This window comes from Halichoerus grypus, chromosome 2, assembly GCF_964656455.1.
Source record: "Halichoerus grypus chromosome 2, mHalGry1.hap1.1, whole genome shotgun sequence".
NCBI lineage: Eukaryota > Metazoa > Chordata > Mammalia > Carnivora > Phocidae > Halichoerus > Halichoerus grypus.
In genome coordinates, this window is record NC_135713.1 from 143960475 (window position 1) to 143986767 (window position 26293).

The 26293-nt window shown below is 40.0% G+C and overlaps 1 protein-coding gene across 2 annotated transcripts in view; it reads right to left on the bottom strand.

The window, feature by feature from the left end:
* Nucleotides 1–13943: 13943 nt before the first annotated feature.
* CNOT6 (CCR4-NOT transcription complex subunit 6) overlaps nucleotides 13944–26293 on the bottom strand; it is a 72034-nt gene continuing 59684 nt past the window's right edge. For both annotated transcript variants that reach the window (XM_036081164.2, XM_036081163.2), the window contains exons 7-12: nucleotides 25373–25530; nucleotides 24511–24665; nucleotides 23780–23934; nucleotides 22624–22854; nucleotides 20700–20902; nucleotides 13944–18048 (exon numbers count right to left, since the gene is read on the bottom strand). In XM_036081164.2, coding sequence (XP_035937057.1) covers nucleotides 17836–18048; nucleotides 20700–20902; nucleotides 22624–22854; nucleotides 23780–23934; nucleotides 24511–24665; nucleotides 25373–25530 — 1115 coding nt within the window. In that variant the 3' untranslated portion in view covers nucleotides 13944–17835. The remainder of the gene's footprint in view (nucleotides 18049–20699; nucleotides 20903–22623; nucleotides 22855–23779; nucleotides 23935–24510; nucleotides 24666–25372; nucleotides 25531–26293) is intronic.

Sequence of the window (26293 nt, forward strand, 5' to 3'; positions counted from 1 at the left end):
CCTCCTGAGCCCTGCTGTCAACGACAGGTCCAGTCCTCCCTGGCATCCTGAGCACTGCTACCAACAAACAGCCCCCGGAACTGTGAAATGGGTGAGTAAGGAGGTCGACTCTGAGCACCACTCCCCCAGCATCCGGCCCTGTCCCAGTTGTGATCCGGAACTACGTCCCACTGTGCTGTTCAGGCTGTGCATCCAGGGTGCACCCTGGCCACCAGCAGCCACGGGGTCTGGGTGAAGCCAGCGATGCCGGCACGTGCTGAGTTTGACCGAGAGGAGAGCGGCCCTGCCCGTCTTTCCCACAACCAAATGTTAGTTGAAAGTCACGGCTCAAGTCCCCACGGAGAATGGAGCCTGACCCCAGCCCTCCTCCATCTCTCCCCGTGGTTCTCCCTCTGAGATTCCCCACGCCCACCCCCAAGGCTCCGGTGGGTCTGGGGTCCTTTGGCTGCGGCTGCACCTGAGCGGTTGGGCGACCCTGGGGCCCTGCAGGCTTCCTCCCAACCCCAAGCTGGGAGGAGCCACACCTACTCTTTCGAGATCCATGCGTCCAGGTCTCAAAGGAACAAGAGGCCTCTGAGAACGTTCCAGCGGCACCACCCACCCCACCCCGACAGACACACAATCCTCAGCTGCCTCAGCTTCTCCTCAAAGTATGTGACCTCACTCAAGTGCATGACTTCACAGAGAAACAAACCCTTCCGACCTTCCCCTCCGGCCCCAGCTCCCTCAGCCTGTGGTAGGAGGAGGTAATCCCACCTGCCCGCCCAGGCTTTGCAGGGAGGGGGCTGGCCAGAGAAAGTGTCCATTTGGTGAATGTTCCCTGGAGAGGACGAGGCTCAGGGCACCATGGGCATGGCCCAGGGCGAGCTGCCCTTCCCACCCTGCTGCCCCTTTAACCCCGTCCTGCTTTCGTCAGGTCTCGTCCCAGCATCCCTTCGGAAAAAATCCCTCAAGGGTCAAGTTTTACATGTTGAAATGCATTTCCTATTGAAATTACTTCCACAATGATCAACAGAACATACATTTATAATGCAAAATGCAAAAGCCCCCCCCCCCCCGCAAACAGTCAGGGGAAAGTGTAAGAACTGCGTGAAGACCACACAAATGTGCACACGCTGATCACGACTACTACTGAGCCCCATGCTGTCTGCAGGCAAGAGGGTGCAAAGCACCTGCACAGGTGGATCAGGCCATGGGGGCTCAGGAGTGGCTGGACACCCACTGGGCTGCAAAGGTCAAGACCCCCTCATAACCAAAGTGGGGGTATTCCGGGACACTCCCTGAAAACTCAGATCTTCCCACTGATGAGCCTAAATGTCACGGGGCTGAATATGTTTTCTTATCCTCCGCTGTCTGTAGTGACCGACGTGTGAGGACTTTTAAAGAAACTTTTGGCATGGAGACTGATTGCAAAGATGGAAGCATGTGCCGGGTCCTTCTGTCCTCACTGGTAGCTGCCTGTGGCCCACCAGGGAGGTGCCCAGGAGCAAGGCCTAACCCGGGGGGAGGGGACTGCTGCTTGCAGTTTCTTCTCTGCCTCTCCAGGGCCCGGGAAGCCAGGAGGACCCCCACTGCATGCCATTTCCATGGTCACACATCTGCCCCTTCCTCACCCTGGCCCACAGCACGGCTGGAGGGCCAGATGGGGTCAGAACAGAGAGCTCTCTGCAAAGGCCAAGGCCTGGGTGAGCCTTGTGCCCACAGAGCGCAGCCTGCATTCCGGCTCTCGCTGAAGCGCCCAGCCCTCGTGCCCGGGGGCCCTGCCAACAGGAAGTCCCTGAGACCCAGGCAGGGTAGGGGGACACAGGTTTCCCAGCGCCCACCAGCCCGAGCAGGAAGTTGGCCAGGGCTCCACTAGCTGAGCAAACAGCACATTTCTCAGGAGGATGTGGTGGGTGAGGCCCCAGCCCGGGCGAGGGGAGAGCCCAGGGTACATGACGCCCACAGCAGAGCCTGTCTCTGTTCCCAGGAGCAGCCACGGAGCCGGTCCACCCTGAAGCTCACCGCTGCCTTCCTGGCGCTCTGTGTGGCTCTGCTCAGCCACCCCAGCGAGTGCCTGCAGGCCTCAGTTCCCAGCTCCTTGCCACGGGGCCCCAGCGGTGGCTCTGCTCGTCCCCTGGCCCCAAAGGTGGCCGGTCCTGACCCTGTCGCCTCTGCCTTGGGCACCAGGCCACTCCTCTGCTTACTACCCCCTAGGGCTCCCCGTCCCTCTGGGCAGGAAGTCCGGCTCCTTCCTGGGGCCTTCAAGGCCCTCTGGGGGCTGCCCTGCCCGGGGCCCTCAGGCTTCCTCTCATGTCCCTACCGGCCCTGGTTTCTCCTTTTTACCCAACTCCAGGGTGGGCTAGTGCCAGGGCTGACCCCGGTCTGGAACGACCTATCTGCTTTCTGCTTCATCCTTCAAGGCACAGCCCAGGTGTCCCCTCCTCCGAGAAGCCTGCCTGGGCTGCCGCTCAGAGCTTTCCCCTCCTCCCTCCATGCTGGGGCCGCCTCGTGTGTGCCTCTGTCCAGCCACCTGCTTGCTGGGCCACGGCGATCTGTCGATGTGGGTGCCTCTCCCAACCAGCTGGGACGCCCAGCTCAGACTGGGCAGCTGTGGGCAAAGGGGGGAGTGAGGGGTGAGGGGTGCATGGCACCTCCTGGAGGAGCCAGGCCCTTAGCAGGTCTCCACAGAGCACCAGTCCCGATGGCGCGGTTCTTGCGTTTGCAGCCGCCGCTTTCTTCGTGAACTCCACGGCCAAGCCTGTGGCCTCTGCTCTGAATGCCCTCAACCCTGCTGCAGAGGCCAGGGCAGGGGCCAGGGTCCAGCCCTTCCTCGGAGGCTTCAACCTCCTGAAGTTTATGCTGAGCATGCTGGGGATCCCGGTGGAGCATCTGGTGGAGGGCTCCAGGAAGTGGTGGCCGAGCTGGGCCCTGAGGCCATGGAGGCACTGCTGGTGATGTGGGCACCCTGGGCACTCCCTGTGAGGGCGGCCTTCCCGAGCCCCCCACACAATGGAAACACCCCACTCCTCAAAATGCTACGAAGGTGTCCCGGCCCCATGTCAGGGAAAGCTCATGGCCCATCCCCAAGAGAAGCAGGATGGCCTTGGGTGGGAACCGGGTTGACCCCATGTGAAAGGCAGGGAGGCTGCAGAGGGCCCCTGGGGGTAAGGTGTGACCCCTCCAGGAACTCTGCCCTGAGTCCCCTCAGGTGCTCGGTGGCAGTGGGCTGGAGGAGAGCACAAACCTGGCTTCTCCTTTGCAGGGGGCCCTGATGTACCTTGGCTGAGCGGAGGCTGGAGTATCCCTGCCCAGGGACAAGATGCTGCCATCTGCAGGCTGGGGACCTGCCACCCAGCCCTGACCACCCAAGTCCTTCCCCTGCTCTCCCAATAAACATGGGATAACAGCAGCTTTGGGGCTGATTTCTTCTTGCCTTGATTCCAATCCCCTCCTAGCCCTGCTGCCTCCTGCCTCTGGAGCCTCCGAAGCAAACACTGGAGGGGGAATCCCAGCACTTAGTAGAAGAGGGAGACCGTGAGTAACATTTGAAGCCCCGAGGCTAACTCCATTGGTTTCCTCCCTGCTATAGATTCCTGCGAAAAGCCCAACCATCATTCCCCAGGTAAAGAGGGAATATGGTGGAAAGCTAGATTTCCTTAAATATCTTATTTTGCCCATTTGACTTGGTAACTATGTAAATATTTTACATGATTCTAAAAGACCAAATTTTTAAAAAAAAAAAACTTCTAAAAGTTGAGATAATAAAAAATGAGAAACGAACCTAATTTTGTTTCCAGTGGTGGTAGAATCGCCAAAGAGTAACTCTTCCAGGGCACCTGGCTGGCTCAGTTGGAAAAGCATGTGACTCTTGATCTCAGGGTCGCGAGTTCAAGTCCCACAGTGAAGGTGGAGATTAGTAAAAAAAAATAAAATAAATAGACTTAAAAAAAAAAAGAGTAACTATTCCAAAAAACATGAAAATATAGTAATTTAACTCTATATTTTGGGAGGGGGTGGGTAACATCCCAAGGATTAGAAGAACTGTAAAAACCATCACACTTTTCTTGGTGGTGGTGGTGCCATACTGAGGCCGCTCTCTGTATATTCTGCAGAATATTTCCATGTAAATCCATTACACCCGTCAGATGGCCAAACTCAAATGAGTAATTACATCAGTGTCATTGAAACCTGAGATGCCTGGCAAAGTAGAAAGGAGGTGCTGACATAAGATTAATTAAGGTTTCATAAAAACTTTAGAACTCAAAATTCTAACAAAAAGTACAATTATAATTGTTTGGTGTATTTTATCTGTAAAGGGAAAAAACTCTCTTATCTCCATCCCCTGAAAGTTTCTAGAAACTGACCAATCCAGGAGCAAGGAGAATCCTTGTATCCAGACTGTGGCCTTCAGGTACCATTTCTCACTGAAGGAACCAGGAGTCTTCGGAGAAATGGCTGGTTCCAGATACAGAGCAGGAAATATAAAAGATGAACCTCGAACATCTTTTTATACCAGAATAGAAGCTGCTAAAGACTACCAGGATTGTGCCAAAAAGACACGGGGACCAGTCTGAGTAAGTCACTGGCCAAGGATGAGGTAATTTGATCATCAGTAATGGTAGTAAGTGGAATGGATGACACTCATCAAATATGCTTATTCTCTCAGTTTTTGATACAGACGGAAAAAATAGACTGTTTGGTAACCTTTGGAGGACACAAGAAAATCAATTCATTATTCTGAAAACTGGGGCACTGGGTGGCTCAGTTGTTAAGTGTCTGCCTTTGGCTCAGGTCATGATCCCAGGGTCCTGGTATCAAGTCCCACATCCGGCTCCCTGTTCAGAGGGGAGCCTGCTTCTCCCTCTCCCTCTGCCTGCCACTCCCCCTGCTTGTGCTCTCTCTCTGTCAAATAAATAAATAAAATCTTTTAAAAATCATTATTTTGAAAACTGAAAAATATTTCAAAGTACAAAGTTAAAAACATTAAAAAATTAAAAGACAACTGAGGAAAGATATGCAATACACATTAACCAATAAAGGGTAAGTACCCTGAGTACATAAAGAATCATGAATTAACCAGAAAAGGACAAAATCCTCAACAGACATAAAATCATAAAAGGAACTCGAAATAGCAAAAAAATATGCCATTAATAAGGGAAATACAAACAGAAATCATGATGGGTTACCATTATACCCATCAGATTGCCAAAAACTAAGTCAGACAAAAGCGAGCATTGGCAAAGTTGGGGAACAATGGCAAAATCTTATAAACTTCTGGTGGGACAGTAAGCAGAAATACTTTGGACAGGAGTAAGCATATCTAGTAAAGTCAAACACACGCGTGCCCCAACACCTAGCAATTCCAACCCTCAAGATTATACTCCAGAGAAGCTCATAGACCGTGGCACCTACCAGAATGTTCAGAGCAGAACGGTTTGTAAGGGTTGGGGGAAGGAGGAAGAAAACTAGAAACGACTCAAAGATACTTGCAGGGAAGGGTAGAGTTTGGAATGTTCATACAATGCAATATCACAATGCAGCTTACAACTACATGCATTAACATGAGTGAATCTCAAATAATTCAAGTCCCAGAAGAAATCATACAAAATGATATCGTTTGTTTTTTTGAGATAATTTATATACTATAAAATTTACCCTTTTAAAGTATATAATTTAGAGGTTTTTATCCAATCCAATTTCCAATTTCATAACACTCCTATCCAATTTCATAACATTTTTATCACTCCAAAGAGAAACTCAGGTCTTCTTTGGAGAATGTCTATTCAAATTCTTTACCCACTTTTAAATTGGGCTATTTTTTCATTGTTGAGTTGTAATAGTTCTTTATATATTCTGGACTAGACTCATCAGATACATGGTTTACAAATATTTTCTCCCATTCTGTGGGCTGTGGTTCCACTTTCTTTTCCTTTGAAGCACAGAAGTTTTTAATTCTGATGAAATCTAATTTATCTCTTTTCCTCCCTTTGGTTGCTTGCACTTTAAGATGTCTTATCTAAGAAACTATTACTCAACTCAAGGTCATGAAGATTTATACCAACGTTTTTTCCTAAGGGATTTTAGTTTTAGCTCTTACATTTAAATTTTTTTTTTTTTTTAATTCCTTTTACTTATTGTACATGGTGTGAGACTGAGGTCCAACTTCATTCTTTTGCTTGTGGATATTCAGCTGTCCAGCCCCACTTGTTGAAGACACTATTCCTTCCCCTAATAAGGTGTCTTGGTTACCTGTGTCTCAAATCAATTGACCATAAATGTAAGGGTTTATTTCTGGTCTCTCAATTCAATTCCATTGATCCATCTATGCTATCCTTAGGCCAATACCAGACTTCTTGATTACTGAAGCTTTGTAATACATTTTGAACTCAGGAAGTTTAAGTCTTCCAACTTTGTTCTTTTTCAATATCGTTTGGCTCTTTGGAGTTCCTTGGATTTGCATGAATTTTAAGATCAGCTTGTCAATTTCTCCAACAAACAAAAAGCCAGCTGGAACTATGATAGGACTACAATTGAATTTATAGATCAATTTGGGGAGTATCACCATCTTAATAGTATTAGGTGTTTCAGTCCATGAACATGAAAAGTTTTAACACTTATTTAGGTCTTCTTTCAATGTTTTATAATTTTCAGTGTACAAGTCTTCCACTTCTTTCATTAAATTTCTTAAGTACTCTATTATTATTGTAATGCAATTGCTTTAATTTTTTATTTGTTCTTTGCTAGTGAATAGAAATACAATGATTTTTGTATATTGATCTTGTTTCTAATAACTTTACTGAATTCATTTATTAGTTGTAATAGGTTTTTGGTGTGTGGATTACTTGGGGTTTTCTATGTACAAGATCATGTCATCTGCAAATATAGATTTACTTATTCCTCTCTGATCTTATTACTTTTTATTTCATTTTCAAGCCTTATTTCCCTGGCTAGAACTTCTGGTACAATGTTGAAGAGAAGTGATGAGTGAACATCTTGTCTTTTTTCTGATCTTAGAGGGAAAGCCTTCACTCTTTCAACCATTAAGTAGGATGTCAGTTGTAGGTTCTTTGTAAAAGCCTTTTATCAGGCTGAGGAAGTTCTCCTCCATTCCTAGTTTGGTGTTTCATTGTTGTTTTTAAATGAAAGGTTATAGAATTTTGTCAATACATTTTCTGTGCCTAATGAAATGATCCTGTGGTATCGCCCTTCATACTACTGATAGAGTGTATTATATTAAGTGGGGATATTAAGCCAACCTCACATTTTTTAGATAAATCCCATTTGGCCATGGTGTATAATCATTTTACATATTGCTGGATTCGGTTTTCTGGTATTTTGCTGAAGATTTTCCTAGCTTTATTCATAAGCAGCATTAGCATGTAGTTTTCTTTCCCTGTGACATCTTTGGCTTTGATATCAGAGGTAACATTGGCCTTCTAATTTTTGGAAGGGATTGTGAAGAATTATTTATTCTTAAGTACCTGGAAGAAGTCACCAGTGAAACCATCTGGACCTGGGCTTTTCTTTCTATATAGTTTTCATTTTTAATTCAATTACCTGTTATACATTTATTTAGATTTTCTATTTCTTCCTGTCAGTTTTGGTAATTTAAGAATTTGTCTATTTCATCTACACAATCTGTCATTAGACAAAAACTGTCCATAGTACTCCATAATAATCCTCCTTATTCTGTAAGGTTGGTAGTAATATCCCCCCATTTATTCTTGATTTTAGTAATTTTTTTTCTGCTCAGTATAAGGCTCATCAATTTTGCTGATCTTTCCAAAGAATCAACTTTTACATCTGTTGATTTCTCTGTTTTTCTATTCTCTATTTCATTATTTTCCGCTCCAGTCCTTATTATGTCCCTTCTCCTTGTTTTGGGTTTACCTTGCTCTTTGTTTTCCAGTGTCTTGAAGTGGAAGATTAGGTTATTGAGATCTTTTAAAATGTAGGTATTTACAGGGGCACCTGGGTGGCTCAGATGGTTAAGCGTCTGCCTTCGGCTCAGGTCACGATCCCGGGGTCCTGGGATCAAGTCCCGCATCGGGCTCCCTGCTAGGCAGGGAGCCTGCTTCTCCCTCTGCCGCTGCCTCTCTCTATCTCTCTCTCTGACTCTCATGAATAAATAAATAAAACCAAAAAAAAAAAAAAATTAAAAAAATAAAAATAAAAAATGTAGGTATTTACAGCTACAAATTTCCCTTTAAGTACTGCTTTCACTGCATCACGTAAGTTTTGGTGTGTTATGTCTTTTCATTTATTTCAAAGTATTTTCTGATTTCTCTTCAGATTTTTTTCCTTTGGCCCATTGTTATTTAGGAGTGTAGTTTAACTTCTACATATTTCCAAATTTCCCAACTTCCTTCCTAGCTTCCCTTCATTATGATCAGAGAATATACTTGGTACAATTTCAATTCTTTAAACTTCTTGGTTTGCTTTATGGCATAGCCTATGGTCTACTGGGGAATGGTCCATGTGCCCTTGAGAATATGTATTCTGGTATGATTAGGTAGAATGTTCTATACATGTCTGTTAAGTCTACTTGGCTTATAGTGTTGTTCAAGTATCCTATTTCCTTGTTGATCTTCTGCCTAGTTGTTCTATCCATTGGGAATGGGGTATTGGACAACTGTTCATGTTGATCGTCTATCCCTTTTATTCTGTTAGTTTTGCTTCATGCAGTTTGTGGTTATCGTTAGCATTGCTCATGATTATAAAAAGTTCTTTATCTTTAGTAATGTTTTTTAAGTATATTTTGTCTTATTAGTATAGCCACACAACTTTCTTAGTTTGTTTGCATACCTTCTTCCATCCTTTTATTTCAACCTGTTTGTGTCTTTGAATCTAAAGTGTATCTCCTCTAGTTAACATATGGTTCGATTATTTTTATCCAGTCTGACCTTGCTTTATCTACTCACATTTAATATTATTGGATTTATGCCTGCCATTTTTTTTCAGTCTCATGCTTTTGTCTATTCCTCCTTTACTACTTTTTGCATTAATATTTTCTAGTGTAATATTTTAATGATTTTAACAATTACATAAAACATAACTGAAAAAGTAGATTCATATATCCAAATTATCCCAAATACACTTGTTTTCCCACAAGTGAATCATCAAAAGTCATTAAAAATTTTTTTGAAACCACATCAACAAAAGTGGTTTATTCTTTTATAATCTACTTAATTTTGTAGCAAAAGCTTATCAACTTCTCTCCAAGTTAAGAACATTTTCATTCCAGTACTCATTAATTCTTATGTCTGCTCTAGAGTAACATCAAATTCAAATTTGCATAATTTGAAAAGCAACTCTAACTTACCAAGGTATCAACAAAGCGTTCTTCCAATTTTTCTTGTAGTTTTAGCAGCCAATTTACAAAATGTGATGACAGTTAAAATTTGTTAGAAAATATACAAAAATCTGTGTTCTTGGTTTGTATCATGAAGTTCAACATAAATTCTTGGACCTGCCTGTGAAGGTCACAAATACTCTTTCCTCTCCTTGGAGCTTCAATTTTGGTTCACCCATATGCAGACTGATACTGGTAAGAAAATGTGTATCATACAGACATGGTTTGCTTTTGATTACTGAATATTTAGCAAGCATTTCTTTTGTTGCAAGATAATCTTAAACTGGTATTAAACGAATAGTGAACCATTGCTAAAGTTCCTTCATAATTCAACCAATGGGCATCAGTAAAGAAGACAAGATCATTACAGTGTCTTCTATCCCTCTGAATAGTCTTCACAAACTGGTGATGGTTTCTTGATTTGAAATTATATAAACTTAATTTTAACAACTATGACACTTTTCAGTCTGTTTCAGAAAAGTAAGTGCAACTATTTTCAATAAGCATCATAAGGTGAAATGAAACAATAAAGGAAATCCAGGTTCATTAAAATTCTAATAAACCGAGATTTTTGACCTAACATAGCTGAGCACTATTTGTAGTGACAGAAACGATCTTTCTTCATATCTAGAAGAAATTCTTTGGCAGATGTAAAAGACGCAAAAATATCTGTCATAAGTCTGCTTCTAGGCTGAGAGTTCACATTTCTTTGTAAATTTGGAAGTCCTTTAAGAAAAAGCAAACACGAAGTATTAACTGGTGCCTTTGATATCACACAACTCATCTAAGGCTAGGAAGTACTTTAAACTTTTACATTTTGAACAATCTTTAGGAGTATTAGGGAGGTCTTATATAGGTAACTGTTACAACTGAAAGTATTTCATTTTTGTAAAATACTGTGTCTTCATTTTCTAACAAAATTTCCCTAATACCGTATCTCCATTAATTTTTTTTTTCCTGTGGAAGAATACAAGCCCTTTTATAGCTGGCCAAATCCACAAGCTCATATCCTGTTATAGTTAAAAAAAAATCTGTTGGACCTCTAATTCTTATTTCAGGTGATTAATTTCATCTATTATTCTTTTTTGACTGTTGACAGGAAACATAAAATTTAGTAAATATTTGAAGAAAATGTATCCTACTGTTGCTCACTTCACTACCTTTAATTTTTTTACACTGGTTTTTCCTTTTCCTCTGGAGCAACAAATTGCAATCGTCATTCATCATGAAATTCGTGATGAATTCTAGTCTTTATTGTTCCAGTTGTGGGACTAGCTCGGTTCTGAATCAGCACTGATTTTAAATTTAATAATTTGCCCATACTTATTTTTTTAAACAGAAAAAGAATTTATATTAAAATGAACAAAGGCATCCCAATCACTAATGATTTACACAGGCACAGTAAGTCATGCTGCTGGCAGAAAGTACTCAAACATATTATGGTTACTTTGGTTAGTAAAATATTGTTAGGATGGAATCAGTTCTTTGACATCAACTGGAGATGTGTAACCCAAGCAATACATTGGTTTCACATCTTACACAATGTGTCAGGTAAAGGGAAATCTGGTCCTAGCACAACAGTACAGTTTCACTGAAACCAAAAAACATCTTACAGTCCCAGTCCCACTAGGCATATTTCAAGAGCTCCAAAGGCACATGTGGCTAGAGGCTAGGCTAGAGGCAGAAGCTAATCCTCTGCATGACGGGAAACTTAGAATTCTCGGATTCCTTCCATTTGTAATGGGTTGCTCTATTAAAGTATCTTCTAATGCCTATTAATTACTTAACTATTCAGTTAGGGACATACTGGATCTCTTTTGCAGACTAAACTCTGAATGAAAAATAAAGCAAAATGAAGTGAAGTATAGCTTGAGAAACAAAATTCTTTGCCTAAATGTTTTTGTGAGGTCAGTAAAGGAGAAAGGAGGGCCTTGGCAGCAAACACCATAAGGGACGGTAAGTCAGGGTTTGCCTAATCAAAGTAATGAGTGACTGAACAAAACTCACTTTCCTGTCTTTTCACCCACAAGTGATGAGGGACAAATCAAGATTCTTATTGATTCTATTTCCTGAACATTTCAAGTTCTCCTTCCTTTTTTCTCTTACTTCCTGGCATGCCATCCTCAGCTTATCCTGTCAACTGGACCAAGCCAGAAGCCAGTTAACTAGTTTTCCTGTTCTAATCCACTCTCCAGAGCACTGCTATAGCAACCTTTCTAAAACATAAACCTGGTAATGTTGCTCCTATTTAAAACCCTTACCTGACTCTTTATCACCACCTGCAGGATTAAGTTCAAACTTTAGCATGTGGCTCAAGGTTCCAAAGGCATCCACTGTGTTCCAGACACTCCACCAGTGTGCTTCCCAATGAAGACCCCCTCCTGTTTCGAAATTCGTAACTACGCAGGATTTCACAAATCTGGGATGAATAATTTGCCATTATTCATCTGGGAAACAAGTTCTTAGTCCTTCAAAACTAACTCTAAGGTCGCCTCTGTAAAACCGTAAAGGCTCATGCAGACAGAGATTTGCTCCCTCCGTACCTGGTATACATTTCCAATCTTAGCGCAGCGTCTGACGAGAAGAAATTGCAAATAAGTATGGATCAGTATGGTGACCAAGAAAAGTACATTAAGAACAACTCTGATCACCAAAATGGACCAACTACACACAGCGCCCGTACCATCGGGGCTGTTCAAAGTTATCACTAGCAAGCATCATGTCAGAGTGGAGAGGAAAAAGGTTCTGGTAACTCACAAAGCTCCCAATGTTGAGCACATGCCCCTCACACCTACGTCACTGCCCTGAGAACCAGCCACCTGCACCAGCGTGAATATTAAACGGGAAGCAAGCCCTGCATCCTGCAGACTTCTACCTGGTTTTGGTCACACCATCATTCCTCCTCAGTGTCCTTAACAGACCAGGTTTTCAAGAATTACATAAAGTTGGGGAACAGTACAAGTTAGTAGGTGTGCCGCGCAGGAAGATACTGAACTCACCAGGCTGTAGGGCTGGTGGATGAGGCATTAACTAAGACACCATTGTGCTGACAGGCTCCTTGGGGCCTGCAGCTTACTCACTGTGCTAGGAAGGTTGACAATATCTGGCAGTAAAAACTCTCGAGCCCGCCCGCCTCTGGGCACATTGGGTGTAGTGAGCAAAATTTCTTAGGACAGGCCCAAAATAATTTAACAGCTTTTTAATGCATTAGAGTGATTTGAAGTTTGCCGACTTTAAAAACTGCCATCTCCTTATTTATTTGATTAAAAATGTTAATGTAGCTAAAGAAACCACAGAAACTGGTTCACAGGCCACCTTGTCATCCAGCAGTTTTCCCAATTCCTATAGACTGGTTGGTTAGAGTCATCTGGGGAGCACTCAGAACATTTTATGTTTCACTATTTGGAGGAAATTAACTTAAACATTTCTCAAACTCTTGTAAAATTCTAGTAAACACTTCTTTTAAGAGTCTTCTAACACATAATCTGTTTATTAAAATTGTCTTTATAGTACTTACGAAACTTAAAAATCAATTTAAATTTGAACACCTAAATAATACTCCAAAATGGGAATTCTCAGTATACGCAACATTACGTAGAACACAAAAGCATTATTCTAAATATATTTCACTTTTGTGTTCCCTTAGGTACCTGGTTCCTCTCAAGAACATAAACTAGAACTTATAAAGTAACATGGGCATAATACTTCATTTACTTTTTTATACACTTACTTTTTGACAATTATAAAGTGGAATAAGACTTCTGTTACAGAGGTAAAATTATATATTAAGGATAAGGTAGAAAATGCCCACTTTAAAAAGTGGACATCTTGGGACGCCTGGGTGGCTCAGTCAGTTAAGCGTCTGCCTTCAGCTCAGGTCATGATCCCAGAGTCCTGGGGTCGAGTCCCATATCGGGCTCCCTGCTCGGTGAGGAGCCTGCTTCTCCCTCTGCCTGCTGCTCCCCCTGCTTGTGTGCTGACAAATAAGTAAAATCTTTAAAAATAAAAAAATTTTTTTTAAAAAGTGGACATCTTGGCAAACATTGTCATCTGATTTTAAATGATTTTTTTCTAGCATCTACATTAAAAATTCATGTTTGTCATAGAAAGCAGTTTCTAAAATACAAATGGACTTTTTCTGAAGAGTTGGGAAGTCACATTTTTAAAGTTTATATATACAATAAAATATACATGTGAAAAGTAAAACATCTAATCAATTAGTAGAACCCCACCAACACAATGTTTGTCACCATATTTAAAAGCATTTATTTAAAATATGTCAAACTCCTTCTAAAAGACAAGGACATGAGCCCATTTCTTGTATTAACGAGGTATATGGTAACAATGACAAAATTCCTAAATGCATATGGACCATCAGTTGCCTAAATATAAAAATGAACTTTGGCAAAGATGTAAGTGTTCTACAGAACAACACAGCCAATGCAGCATCTCCCCGTATCATGGCCCTCGTCCCCCATTCACCCTTCCCCCTTGCAAAGGGTGAGTTACAACCCTGCCCCAGGTGACTCAGAATTTTAATTATGTGGTCTGCTAACATTTATTTTTCTCGAACCTCAGTACTACAGCTATACAAATTACACTTTTAAAATATTTGAAACAGATATTGAATTTATTGGTTGGCTATGAGTAGGAAAATACATCAGTAAAGAAAAGAGACCCTGTATATAAATATAATACTAGCTAGTTACAATTTGACCAAGAAGGTTCCACTGAAAAGAACAGTAAAAGCCCTTGTTACCACCAGTCCATAGGTACATATTCGGTTTCCCATCACCCTTATCAAAGAGCTGCCTAGGCAAATGCGACATTCTTTGAGCTTAGTGCAGATAATGTGCTGGGTTTTGTTACATGAATGGTAAACAAAAATTAGTCCAGTGCATTACACAATATAATGTACTGTGAATAAAGACTAGATACTCTATTTTAGACACTACTTCAACATACCGGTTATTAAATTTTATGTAACCAAAAAGAAGAGCAAAGTGAACATCTTAAAATACTGTTTACGAGTAGGGGAGAAACACTTGCTAAAGGTGTTCTTTGAATTATCTGCAGCATTTGTACTGAAAATTCTGATTGGTTCATCAAAAGAACAAACTGCTGTAACTATTCTGCCTAGGTTGGCTTTTGTCTTAATATGACATGACCCCAAAACCTTAAGTCACTATGGAAACTAATTCCATGAATTTAAACAGTAAAAAAAAAAAAAAAAAACGGAATAATACAACTGGAATTTATTACTGAAAACCTGAATCTTAGAAGAGCTTTGAAATGTTAATTTCAACATTTAGAAGTGCATCCCACCCAATTTAATAATGTCCTTAGGTTTCAAAGTGCTAACTCAATATAAGTTTTCCTGGCTGTCACCAAATCAAGAATAAAAACACATTTCTTGGAGATGTTCCTTGACTGTCTTCTAGGACTAGTAAAGTTGCAATCAACAATTTATTTCTACTTTAGTTTAAATTATGCCATAAATTAATTTTGATGAACATTATTTAAATTCTCAACGCATAAATAATTACCAATAACACGGTAAAATGTACTTCAAGAGATTTACAACAAGGAATTGTGTGCCTCCAAATTTCTGATCAGTAAAAACAGAAAACATACCCCAAATTTTCTGTAAAACATTCATAAAATGGATTTATCCAGCAAGAACACTGAAATTACATTATGGCAACACCACATTAAATAGATCTGTTACAGAATTTTGAAAAAAAATCTATACTGAGAAAACATACTAGTTTTTATTGCATTTTAAAGAGTATGGATTATTGGAAATTATCCAAGACACAGAAGATATTTAGAACACAAAACCTTGCTTAACAAAAGTATCAATCTATTTTGGTGTGACTGTTTATTCCCTACAGACCCAAAATATTTCTTCCTCTTTTGAAGGTTACAGTTGTAAGTCTACACTCTTGGTTCAATTTATCACTATATAAATAAGATGGAGAGGCTGTTCAAACTGACCCACAGAATGCAGTGTGCCCAGAAGAGGCAAGAACAAATAGTCTCAAGACATAACAGGCCCTTGTATCTTATATGCTGCCCCCAAATTCAAATATATTGCAGACAACAACAAATACAGATGAAAACATTTTTGTGTAAAGCTCAAACCTTTAGCATCTAACAAGTGCACTCTAGTTCCAGCATCTATGAAAAGAATACATCCTCCATTAACAAATACAAACGGGTAAGTGCTTCTCCCCTCCCTCTCCATAAAGCTCTCTGGACCTGTTATCACATAATGCAGATCATAGGAAAAGCGGTCTCCTTGCCTCATCAGTCCAACCAGCTCCAGCTCACCTTTGCTGGAAATTGTCATGATGCACATTACCAACACAGTGTTTAGGAAAAATGAGTAAACACACCTTTTATTCACACCTTACAATAAAATAAAATAAAATAAAATAAAATAAAATAAAATAAAATAAAATAAGAACAAAAACCCCATAAAGAGTTATGCATTGGTTCTACATCAATAAAACCAGCTTTCCAATGTACTGATTATAAACTGGACGTGTTTGGTGTCAGCACAACCTAAACAAAAAAGCAAAAAATAAAAAGCCATCACAACAAAATCTTAAAAAAACCTCAAAGGAAAAACCAGGTCCCAGACAAAGATTCAAGATCAAAACCTTTTGGAAAATTCTTTAAAAAAGAAAAAAAAAATCATTTATTTAAACAGTATGTAATTTTATTTTCTCTTAAAAACAGAGTAAGCACATTTAAGTGCTGAATATTTTTCATAAAATTTTAAGTCATTATTCAAAATGACTCATTTTCTGTATAAAAATTGTTAATAACATTTCAACATGTTTTTCTTACTGCTCACATGTTGTCCTTTTGCTCCCCTGCCTGCAGTTGAAACAAAAGCAGTTAGACCAAGTTCCCTCTGAATTCATTTGATTTTTGAGAGAAGAATGAATGAGAACAGAATACATACAAGTTAACTCTGCAAAGTTAAAAGCTAGCTTTAATCTCTCATCTACTACTGATGCTACGGGCAAAATACAGGGTGCAACAGAACTTTTACCTTGGGTGACCTATTAAAATGACTTAGTCACTTTATAAATGATCTGAAGAATTGTCTCAGGGACCTGTTTTGAAAATACATCTCATTTACACTGCTTCATAAATGGAAAATTATTTAAAAAAAAAAAAAGGAATGATTTTTTTTAAAAAACACGGAGATGAAGGAATACGTGGAAAACAAAGAATTCACATGATAGTAGTATTCCGGGTGACGGACGGCATTGTGCAATGACACCAAGAAGCAGTGCTTGGGTCTGGTGAGCAAAGACCCAGGGACCCACCTATGAACGTGTTCCAAAATGTGATATTCAATGCTTCACAATGGAAAAAAAAGCCACAGCTTATACAAAAGCGTTTTCATAAAATTCTCACAAATGTTAAACAGTATTTAAAAAATATAAAAGAGGCTGCACAGATTTTCTCTGCATGCACAGGCAGTGCTTGGTGAGAACAAATTTAGGCAGGCACAGTGGAGATAGGACAGGAAGTGTCTCAAAAAGGAGTTAAGAAGCTGCATCCAAGCAGCTGTAATTTTTTAACTTAAAAAAGTTAAAGATTTAAAAATATCAGAATGTACATATATCAACCATTACATTCAGTCCATAAATGCCTACAGATCATTCACTGCTCAGCTTATCTGTCCTGGTAGATAGCTTTTGTAAAAACCCAGGAATTCATGGATAAGTTGCCTCTGGTCTGAGAAAATGTCCAAAGCTTTAAGCAGATTTAGATTTAAAGAGCAATGTTCTCAGTTTAAAAATAAAGTAGTACAAAAGGGCCAACAAAACCCTAACAGTGCAAATCATCAGCAGAGAAAGTCTGTTGCAACTTCTTTTACAAGCTGGCCTTTATAACACATGAAACAGTAAAAAAACTTAGCCTTAGTTTACAATACAATCATTTCCAAATCTGATTTTTTTTAGTACAAAATTTCATAAATCAGGTCTTCTGTGGATCATATACAATCATAAAGGCTAAATTCAAAGTCTCTATTTTACAAACAAGTCTGAAAAGGGAGGGAGTAAAGTATGGAAGAACGGTCTCTGGATGTTACTACTGGCCTCAAAAAAGTAGTGCTACAGATTTCTGTGCAAAGAGAATATGCTGTTCAAACATTTTCCTATTTCAAGGCATGAAAATATTATATTGGATAGAAGAAACAGGAAAATTACTTGTAACAAATTAAAGAGAGGTGTAAACACACCAATCCCTGTCTAACAGTATATAAAGCATATTGGGCTCAGAATTTGTTGCTAGCACCTGGCTTTCATACTATATCCTTATCAAATAATCAAGATTGAAAATTCAAATCATCAAGAAAGAGGAAAAAAAAAGAAAAAAAACAAAACAAAAAACCCTGGTGGCCATACCTCACTCCCCTATAATCAGATTTTATGAGTTTACAAGTGAAACTGAGGTCGTCCTCTGAAGGTACTTAACTACCTCCTGCCAGGAAGGTGAATGCCGTTAACGTGGGGCAGGAAAGGCAGTAAGAGCTCCAGTTGTGCAAAAAGTGAGAAGTGGTCGGAGGGGATGAGTGGGTGTGGGCAGCCACTGATATTATTCTCAACTAGCCAATGGTGGTCCAGAGGTCCCAGGATGCCTAAAGTGTTCAGCTGAGGTTTTGAATAGAAGATGTAGTCAATGATACCCTGAAAAACAAGGAAAAAAAGATGAGGCCTCACATAAGCTAACACTGAAACACTGAGAGCTTTCAAGACGTACCCTCACAGTCATGCTTGATAAACACATGGGAAGAGGCAGTACTACATAAACCAAATGGTCCCCCACATGTCAAATCTAGCAGAATGAAGACAGTTTAGGGATGATAATCATTCATTCTTCCTCATTTCTGGACTTTTCCACAATCTTTAATGAGACCTACAAGATCCTTCATGGTGTGGCCTCAGCTTCTCTTTCCTAACTTGATTTGTACTATTTTCCCATGCTGACTACTCTATTACCACACTAGCCCTTTTTTTTGGGGGGGGGTGGTGGTAGTGGTGTTGGGAGGGGAGAAGGATATTCCTTGTAGGTGCCAAGCTCCTTCCTGCCCCAGGGCCTCCACACATGCTCTCCCTTCTGCCTGGAGCACTTTCTTCTGTGTCATTTGGCTAATTTCTTCTCAATCTTCATGTCAAGTTCATTCACCTTCCCAAGTCCTTCCTGAATCTTGCCCCCACCCACTTACTACCCGCTACCACCTCCAAGTCTCTTCTCTTGCTTATGCGCACCCTGAGGTGTAACTGCACACTCATTTGCATCTCTCCCACAGGACTGTGAGGTCCACGAGGGCCGGGACATCTCTGCCCTGCACACTGCCAGCAGCACCCAGACCCAGCACTGGGCACCCAGGTAAACACCTCTCAGTTTGCCCCTCTCCTCCCTGTAACTTCAGCCTCTCCTCCACATGCTTTCAGCCAAAAATATTTAAGCACATTCAAGTGTCCTCTTATCTCTATATCAGCAACAGGAACAGAGAGAAAAAAGAATCCCTAATCTCTCCTACCTTTTCGTTATCACCCTCACCTCCTCTTCAATCAATCTGCTTCAAGTAAGAATCTCAATGTTGGTTTTTACTACCTCCTTGCCCAGCAATATTCTTTAACTCTCCACATTCTAGTCTCTGTGCCTAGCTCACCAGTGAAGCATCTCTCACCAACAGTTTTTGGAAGCTGAAAGCATGCTTCTTTTCCCCAGAAAGGCCTTCTGCCTTGGCAGGTGGGCTCCTACACTGTCCTGGTTTACCTCCTCTCTCTGGCCACTCTTCCGTCACTTACATGTTCCTTTTCCCCAGAGTCTGCTTCAGCCTCTCTTCATCTCCACACACTCATCTGTTCCCAGGGTTGAATCATTATCTACAGCACTGCGGCCCCTCCAAAGTCAGATTTAAAAAATTTCAAGCTTTTCAAGTTTCTCAAAGAAGACTAACAAACAGCCCTCCCCTCCGAAATTAAGACCCAGTTATCACTAGTATTTAACACTCTAACACACAATCTAACCTGAATGATTCTTTTTCCAGGAGGTTAGAAACTAAGATTCAAGAGCAGAAATGCAAAAGATAAAAAGAACAGATGAATGCAAGTCCTAAACAACCACTGATATTAAAAATGAGGAGAAGCACTATGGCAAGGCTCCATATTGTAAGCCATTAACTGTGTCTGAACGCATATAAGTAGAAGATATATTTTTAAATGGCTAATATAAACCACATTTTGGCACTCGAGGAGTGCAATTTCAGTTAAAATATGAGAGATGAAATATGTCACTCCAACGGACACCAAATTGGATAGTATGGTACCTTCTGAACAGCTGTTAGCAATGAGCATATGAGAAACCTAATTGCCCCAAAACAGTGACAGTAAAACTCAGGATTTACTATCATTATTTCATCTGATTTCTTACCCTGGAAACGACTCTAAGAGGTAACTATCAAGTAGGAACGGGACACCAATCACAGAAGCGTAGTTAAGAGAATACTGCTGTCAACTAATTCAAGATGGCTTACTTCCGGTCTCAACACACATCCCCATTTCAAAGATATAATAAAGTTACAAGACTCTCCCAAAAAATGCAGGTTTACAAAGTTTCTCAATCTCAAAAGTCACCTTGAAATCGAATGTCCATCAACAAAAGAATGGATAAAGAAGATATGGTGTGTGTATATATATGTATACACACACATATATACATACACACACAATGGAATATTATGCAGCCATAAAAAAACCCCCCACGATATCTTGCCATTTGCAACGACCTGCATGGAACTAGAGGGTAGTATGCTAAGCGAAATAAGTTGATCAGAGAAAGAAAAGTATCATATGATCTCACTGATATGAGGAATTCTTAATCTCAGGAAACAAACTGAGGGCTGCTGGAGTGGTGGGGGGTGGGAGGGATGGGGTGGCTGGGTGATAGACATTGGGGAGGGTATGTGCTATGGTGAGTGCTGTGAATTGTGTAAGACTGATGAATCACAGACCTGTACCTCTGAAACAAATAATACATTGTATGTTAAAAAAAAAAAATAGCAGGAGGGGAAGAATGAAGGGGGTGGAATCGGAGGAGGAGATGAACCATGAGAGACAATGGACTCTGAGAAACAAACTGAGGGTTCTAGAGGGGAGGGGCGTGGGAGGATGGGTTAGCCTGGTGATGGGTATTAAAGAGGGCACGTTCTGCATGGAGCACTGGGTGTTATATGCAAACAATGAATCATGGAACACTACATCAAAAACTAATGATGTAATGTATGGTGATTAACATAACATAATAAAATAAAATTAAAAAAAAAAGTCACCTTGAAATCGAACGTGTAATTTGTGTAAGGCATCAGGCCACTCTCATAGGCACTCTTTAACTTGAAACCATGCGTGATCCTTCCATTGGTTGTCCCGTTTTTCCCATTACAGCTGAAGTTTGTAAGACTTTCATTATATCTCAGTTCCTTAAAGTCTTTATGATTTGTTTCTACTCCACCGGTGCTTAAATACTCTACAACACCTATAATGAAAATACAGGTACTTTGTTCATTGTCCAGTATAATATGCAGTGTACAAAACTGAAAAAATGTAATAGTAACTACTTTAAAACACACAGTCCCCCTTTCTAAAATGTTTGTTATTGTTTTGTTTGTTTGTTTTACATTTCCCAGAACTTATCTAAGTCCATTTTTACATGGTTTTGATCCTAGTATATTGAATACTTTATATTTTGCTGTGCTGGTGTTTCATATTTGTTAAACTAGTTCCTTATTTCTTAAAAAAATTCAGCTTGTTTTTACTTTTAAAAGAGTTTATTTATTTAATTTATTAGAGAGAGAGAGAGCACGAGCAGGGGGAGGGAGAAGGTTAGAGGGAGAAGCAGACTCCACTGAGCAGGGAGCCCAAAGCGAGACTGGATCCCAGAACCCTGAGTTCATGACTTGAGCAGAAGGCAGATGCTTAACCGACTGAGCCACCCAGGCGCCCCTTGTTTTTACTTTTTAAAAAGAGTTAACTCCATAATCAACATCTTAGTATCTAGGTTTCTGCCTATGTTGAATTATTTACTTGGTATAAAATGCCAAGATTAGGATTAAATGTGCCCTTATACATACTGTCAACCATGGAAGAGAATGCCATCAGCTAGATGGACTCTGCAAATAGTTATTTTACTTTTCATTTAATTAGTTAGTAAAGTTGGACATTTTCCCATGTGTTTGCTATTAAAATACTGTATTTTTTTTTTTAACACTGAAATGAGGCTTAGTATGTATTATTTGACTAGTCTCTCTTTGCCCCTTAGATACTCTGTAGTTAAACAGAAGGCAGAACACATGAAGAGAAACTGTCAGAGAACAATCCCCCACTGCTTCAGCAGCAGTGATCCCGGAGAGCTCTAAGAGATGGGCCGAAGAATTATGGATCTCAGATACCTTTACCTGCCCTGAAAACAAATTTTGACAGTTTTTATCTTCTTCCTGGCTCTCATCCATCATGACGGCAATGAACTGCAAGTGAACTGAACCACTCCAAATGTGTTTATACTTACGTGCTCAGGCACATGTGCAAGGGCAAGGAAAAGTACTTTGTGCCAATGACAGAGTACAAACGAAGAGTTGAAATACAAAAAGGAATACTTAGTCTGACATTACAAGAACTATGGTTTTGTTCACTGTGCTATCCAATGGAAAAGTATTCAAGGATAAGCCTTTCTGTATTCTTCTACGTTGTAATAAAAATCAAGATCCCTGTTCTTTTTTGTTCAAATCACTAGCCTGATCTGTGTAAATAAAGGATTTCAATTTCCACCTAAGGTGTATTGGTATCAAGCCCACCAATATTAAGATCCTGTAAATAGCCATTTACACTGCATCCTATTATTACATGCTGGAATCCCAGAGAAGCTATCTTAATAACCTTCTCAGAGTTTGCATTATATGTGACTTGGGGATAATGAAATATAATCATATGTTCTTTAACAAGTTATTTCAAGTTATCAACTACATGTTTATCGAAGATGATTAATGTCCTTCCTCCTTAGGTGTTCATAACATCATCTCATTTTCCAAAATAGTCTCCCTAACTACACACACAAAAAATGCTAAATCTGATTCATACTTGCTGCTATAAGCTGAATTTTCATTTTGACTAAATTTGGAATTACCAAAAACAATATATTACAAAAACAATTTAGTCAAAAAAAAAAAAAAGAAGCATTCTACATAAAATATCTTTTCTTACCAGAATCCGGCAAAGAATTAAGATCTGCACATAACACCAGTGGAATAGTTCCAAATTCTCCCACTACACTGGACTGGAGGTTTCGTGAGGCTTTATCAATAATGTTCTTCACTTCTGAGAGGAACATCATAGTTTGAACCAACTTCACATCAGAGTATTCAGGGTCCCAATGCATATGAGCATTAGCCACAAGAATAAGTTGTTTTTCTGTTCCAAGATGTGGCTTTCCAGCTATATTAGATAAAAAGAAAACAAAGAGACAGACAAAACCCGCCCATCAGCCCATATAGTCTTACAGGATCTGAAAGCAAGTAGTATATCTCAGAGTCTCAGGAACAAAAAAGGACCCTAAAATTTACCTAACAATCGCCCACCTGATGACTAAATCTATGGTAGCACAAACCTGAAAAACAGTCCTCTATGCTCTGGTTGAATAGTCTGAGGTAGGGCATTCAGTACCTTAACACACACAGCCCATTCTATTTGGGACAGCTTTATTTTTAAACAGTTGTCTCCTTAAAACTTCTGGCTTCATTCAGATGTCCTAAATTGAGTCTCACAAAATTAAATCTACATCCTTTTTCTTAGATATATTTAATACAGGCACTAAGTCCCATCTTTATTTTCTCTCCTTCAGGTTAAACATCTCCAGTCCCAACTGTTCCTCAAGTGACACAAGTTTCAGTTCTCGGCATGATGGTCACTCTAAATGTACTTTCAATTTGAAATAAGTGGTCCATTTATCCAAAACTCAGAACATTTAAAATAATGATTACAAGTAGGGCAGGAAGAGAAGTTAGCTTACAGAGTATCCTTGCTGCCACGAAATTATAGAAGGGTATGGAGTTCTTCTCTCTGAGCAGTTATTTTAGTTAATATTTATTTCAACATTTCTTTTATGTAAAAAATTATTGGGAGCAAAAAAACCCATTTTTTTCTTTGGCTTTATGCCTTTCAAAGTTTGAAATACTTTTCTGGGCACTGTGTCTCATCTTAAGCTTTGTGGTAGAGAAAAAGGGATATGGTATTCTAGAAATGACTTAAATTCTCACTGAGTTTCTTCAGGTGTTAAATAAGACTATTAATACATAACAAATTTTCTGCTTTCTATTAAATTTTGGAGGTCAATTTTACAGGAAGTGAAAAGGTCACTCACATGACATTTCAATCAATTCCTTTCGAAGTTCTAGCAGTACTGCAACTCCAATGTTATCTTTTGTCATGACTCTGTTCAGCATAGCTTCAGACCCTTCTGAATTTGCCATTGCTAGCTGATTAAATTCAACAGTGTGTTTCTGAACCAAAGTAAATCTAAAACACAAACAAAACACACACACAAACATAGAATTGGGAATACCAAGGTATTAGCTTTGTGGGAAATGCAGTTTTCCCAAACTTTCTTAACAAATATGATGGCATGTAAATCACATTATGGAAAATCCTCCACACTTCACACCAAGCTTCCCACATCCGTTTCAAGTTGTTCTCAGTCTGTTACTGATAAAAACAACATCTTGAAATACTTTTACAACTTAAGACAATGTAGTCATCTTCTGTTTTAAGTTTCAAGTTGGAATATTCCATCTTGTAATTTTTAAATAATTCTTTTCCAAACTATAAGTTTAAGAATCCCTCTACCATCCTAGAGGGAATGAAAATTACGAGGTGTTTCAATTACCAATTGGAGTTAAACCCTAGTGAACACCTGAAGAAACAGCAGCACTTTCAACAAGTCTCCCAAACAAGATCACTTCTGATGCTTCAAAACCAAACCCTTCAACACTAAGAATACAACACTTCAGTCTCCGATTTGCCAACTAATTTCCACACCCCTGACTCCCTGCAAATACTGAGAAAATTTTCTTTTTTAAACATAAGATGACTTACTTTTCTGTCTTGAAGAATATTGCACAGCCATCGACATGTTTTCTCTCTTGTTCTGACATTGTCCGAGCTCTAGACTTAGGACTGAAGAATCCATTATAGCCACGTTCTTTCAGTTCTACCAGAAAAAAACTGTAATACTGTTCTGTTTCAACCTCCTGAAAAATTGCAAATGGCAAAGTTATTCATAAGACAAAAATCAGTCCCATGCATTAACTTTACATGTACAGTTTGAGGGGCTGAAATAATTTCAAAGGACTAATCTGCAGAATAAGGAACATAACATCTTTCAACGTACATACACCTTGGCGTGTGTGTATTTTGTTCTATTTTAGGGGAGTAAGATGGGGAGTAAGAATCAGAGAGGAGGAACTTTGCAGATTCTAAATGCAGACCACAGGTAGAAAGTGACTTGCCCAAGGTCGTGTAAATTATTATGAGAGTAGGACTGAGACCCCAAAGTTACTGTGTGTCAGGTTCAATGCGCTTTCCACTATGCCCTAATTATTCTATTACTGCTGATGGTAAAGCAAAACTATACCTTGACAATGCCATAATTTCAGTAACACCGCCACCCCATTAAAAAATAGTGCCAAGGCATCTGGGAGAGAAAGATGAATATTTAACTGTCATAGCAAATGCCTAAAACCCAAATTAACCCATTTGCTTCATTTGGCAGCACAGTGGTGCAAAACAAAGCAGGCAGTGAATGCTCCCAGGATTTGCTAAAAACAGAGCCAATATTTTAAGAATTGCTGAGCTGGAACTTCAAATGTGTTAGGGTAATGTGTTCCCAGTCTGTCCCTTGCTTATCAACACTGAGGCATTTGTGCACTTTACACAAACACTTCTTCTCATGACTTACCTGAAGACTTATGATATCAGCATTGCAGCTCAAAATTTCTTGAATAATGGCCTTTTTCCTGTAGTCCCAATTTAGTGCCCAAGACGGACAGTAGCCGTATAACTGCCGGGTCGCATATTTATCACAAAGAACATTATAGCACATGACAGAAAACAAGGCTGTAGGAAAGATAACTTTACTTATTCACACACGTGGCAGAAAAAAAAATAATTAATTTCAATAGTTTTTACTTAAATGCTAAGTTTGACTTTATTTCACTCAATATATATTCACTGAAAAGCTACTATATGCCAGACATAGTGGATAAAAGTAAAGTTGAATAAGGAAGGAAAGACAGACAGCTGAACAAATAATGATACGATGTGTTATCTGCTATAGAGATACCCACAGAAGGTTCAAAGCTAAAACACTAAGATCTCGAGCCTCTCTGTCCCTAAGACCAGGGCTCATCACATCTGTACTCCCTCCACCACTCTGCTAACTGCTAATGCAGAATGTGGAAAACTGACAGTTTTCCTAATAGGCATGGCTAATTTTCTTCTATAGAACAACTATTATTAATCCAAGTGAAAGGAAAGAGGTATCATAGACCAAATCCTGTTACACGTATCATGTAATTCCCGAACTATTTTCATACAAGTTAAGTTAAAAAGAAATCAGAGGGGGCGCCTGGATGGCTCAGTCGTTAAGTGTCTGCCTTCGGCTTGGGTCATGACCCCAGGGTCCTGGGATCGAGCCCCGCATCGGGCTCCCTGCTCAGCGGGAAGGCTGCTTCTCCCTCTCCCTCTCCCCCTGCTTGTGTTCCTGCTCTCACTGTCTCTCTCTCTGTCGAATAAATAAATAAAATCTTAAAAAAAAAAAAAAAAAAAAGAAATCAGAGGCCATTAGTTCATTTTCTCTCTCAAGTAAGTGTTTTGGCTG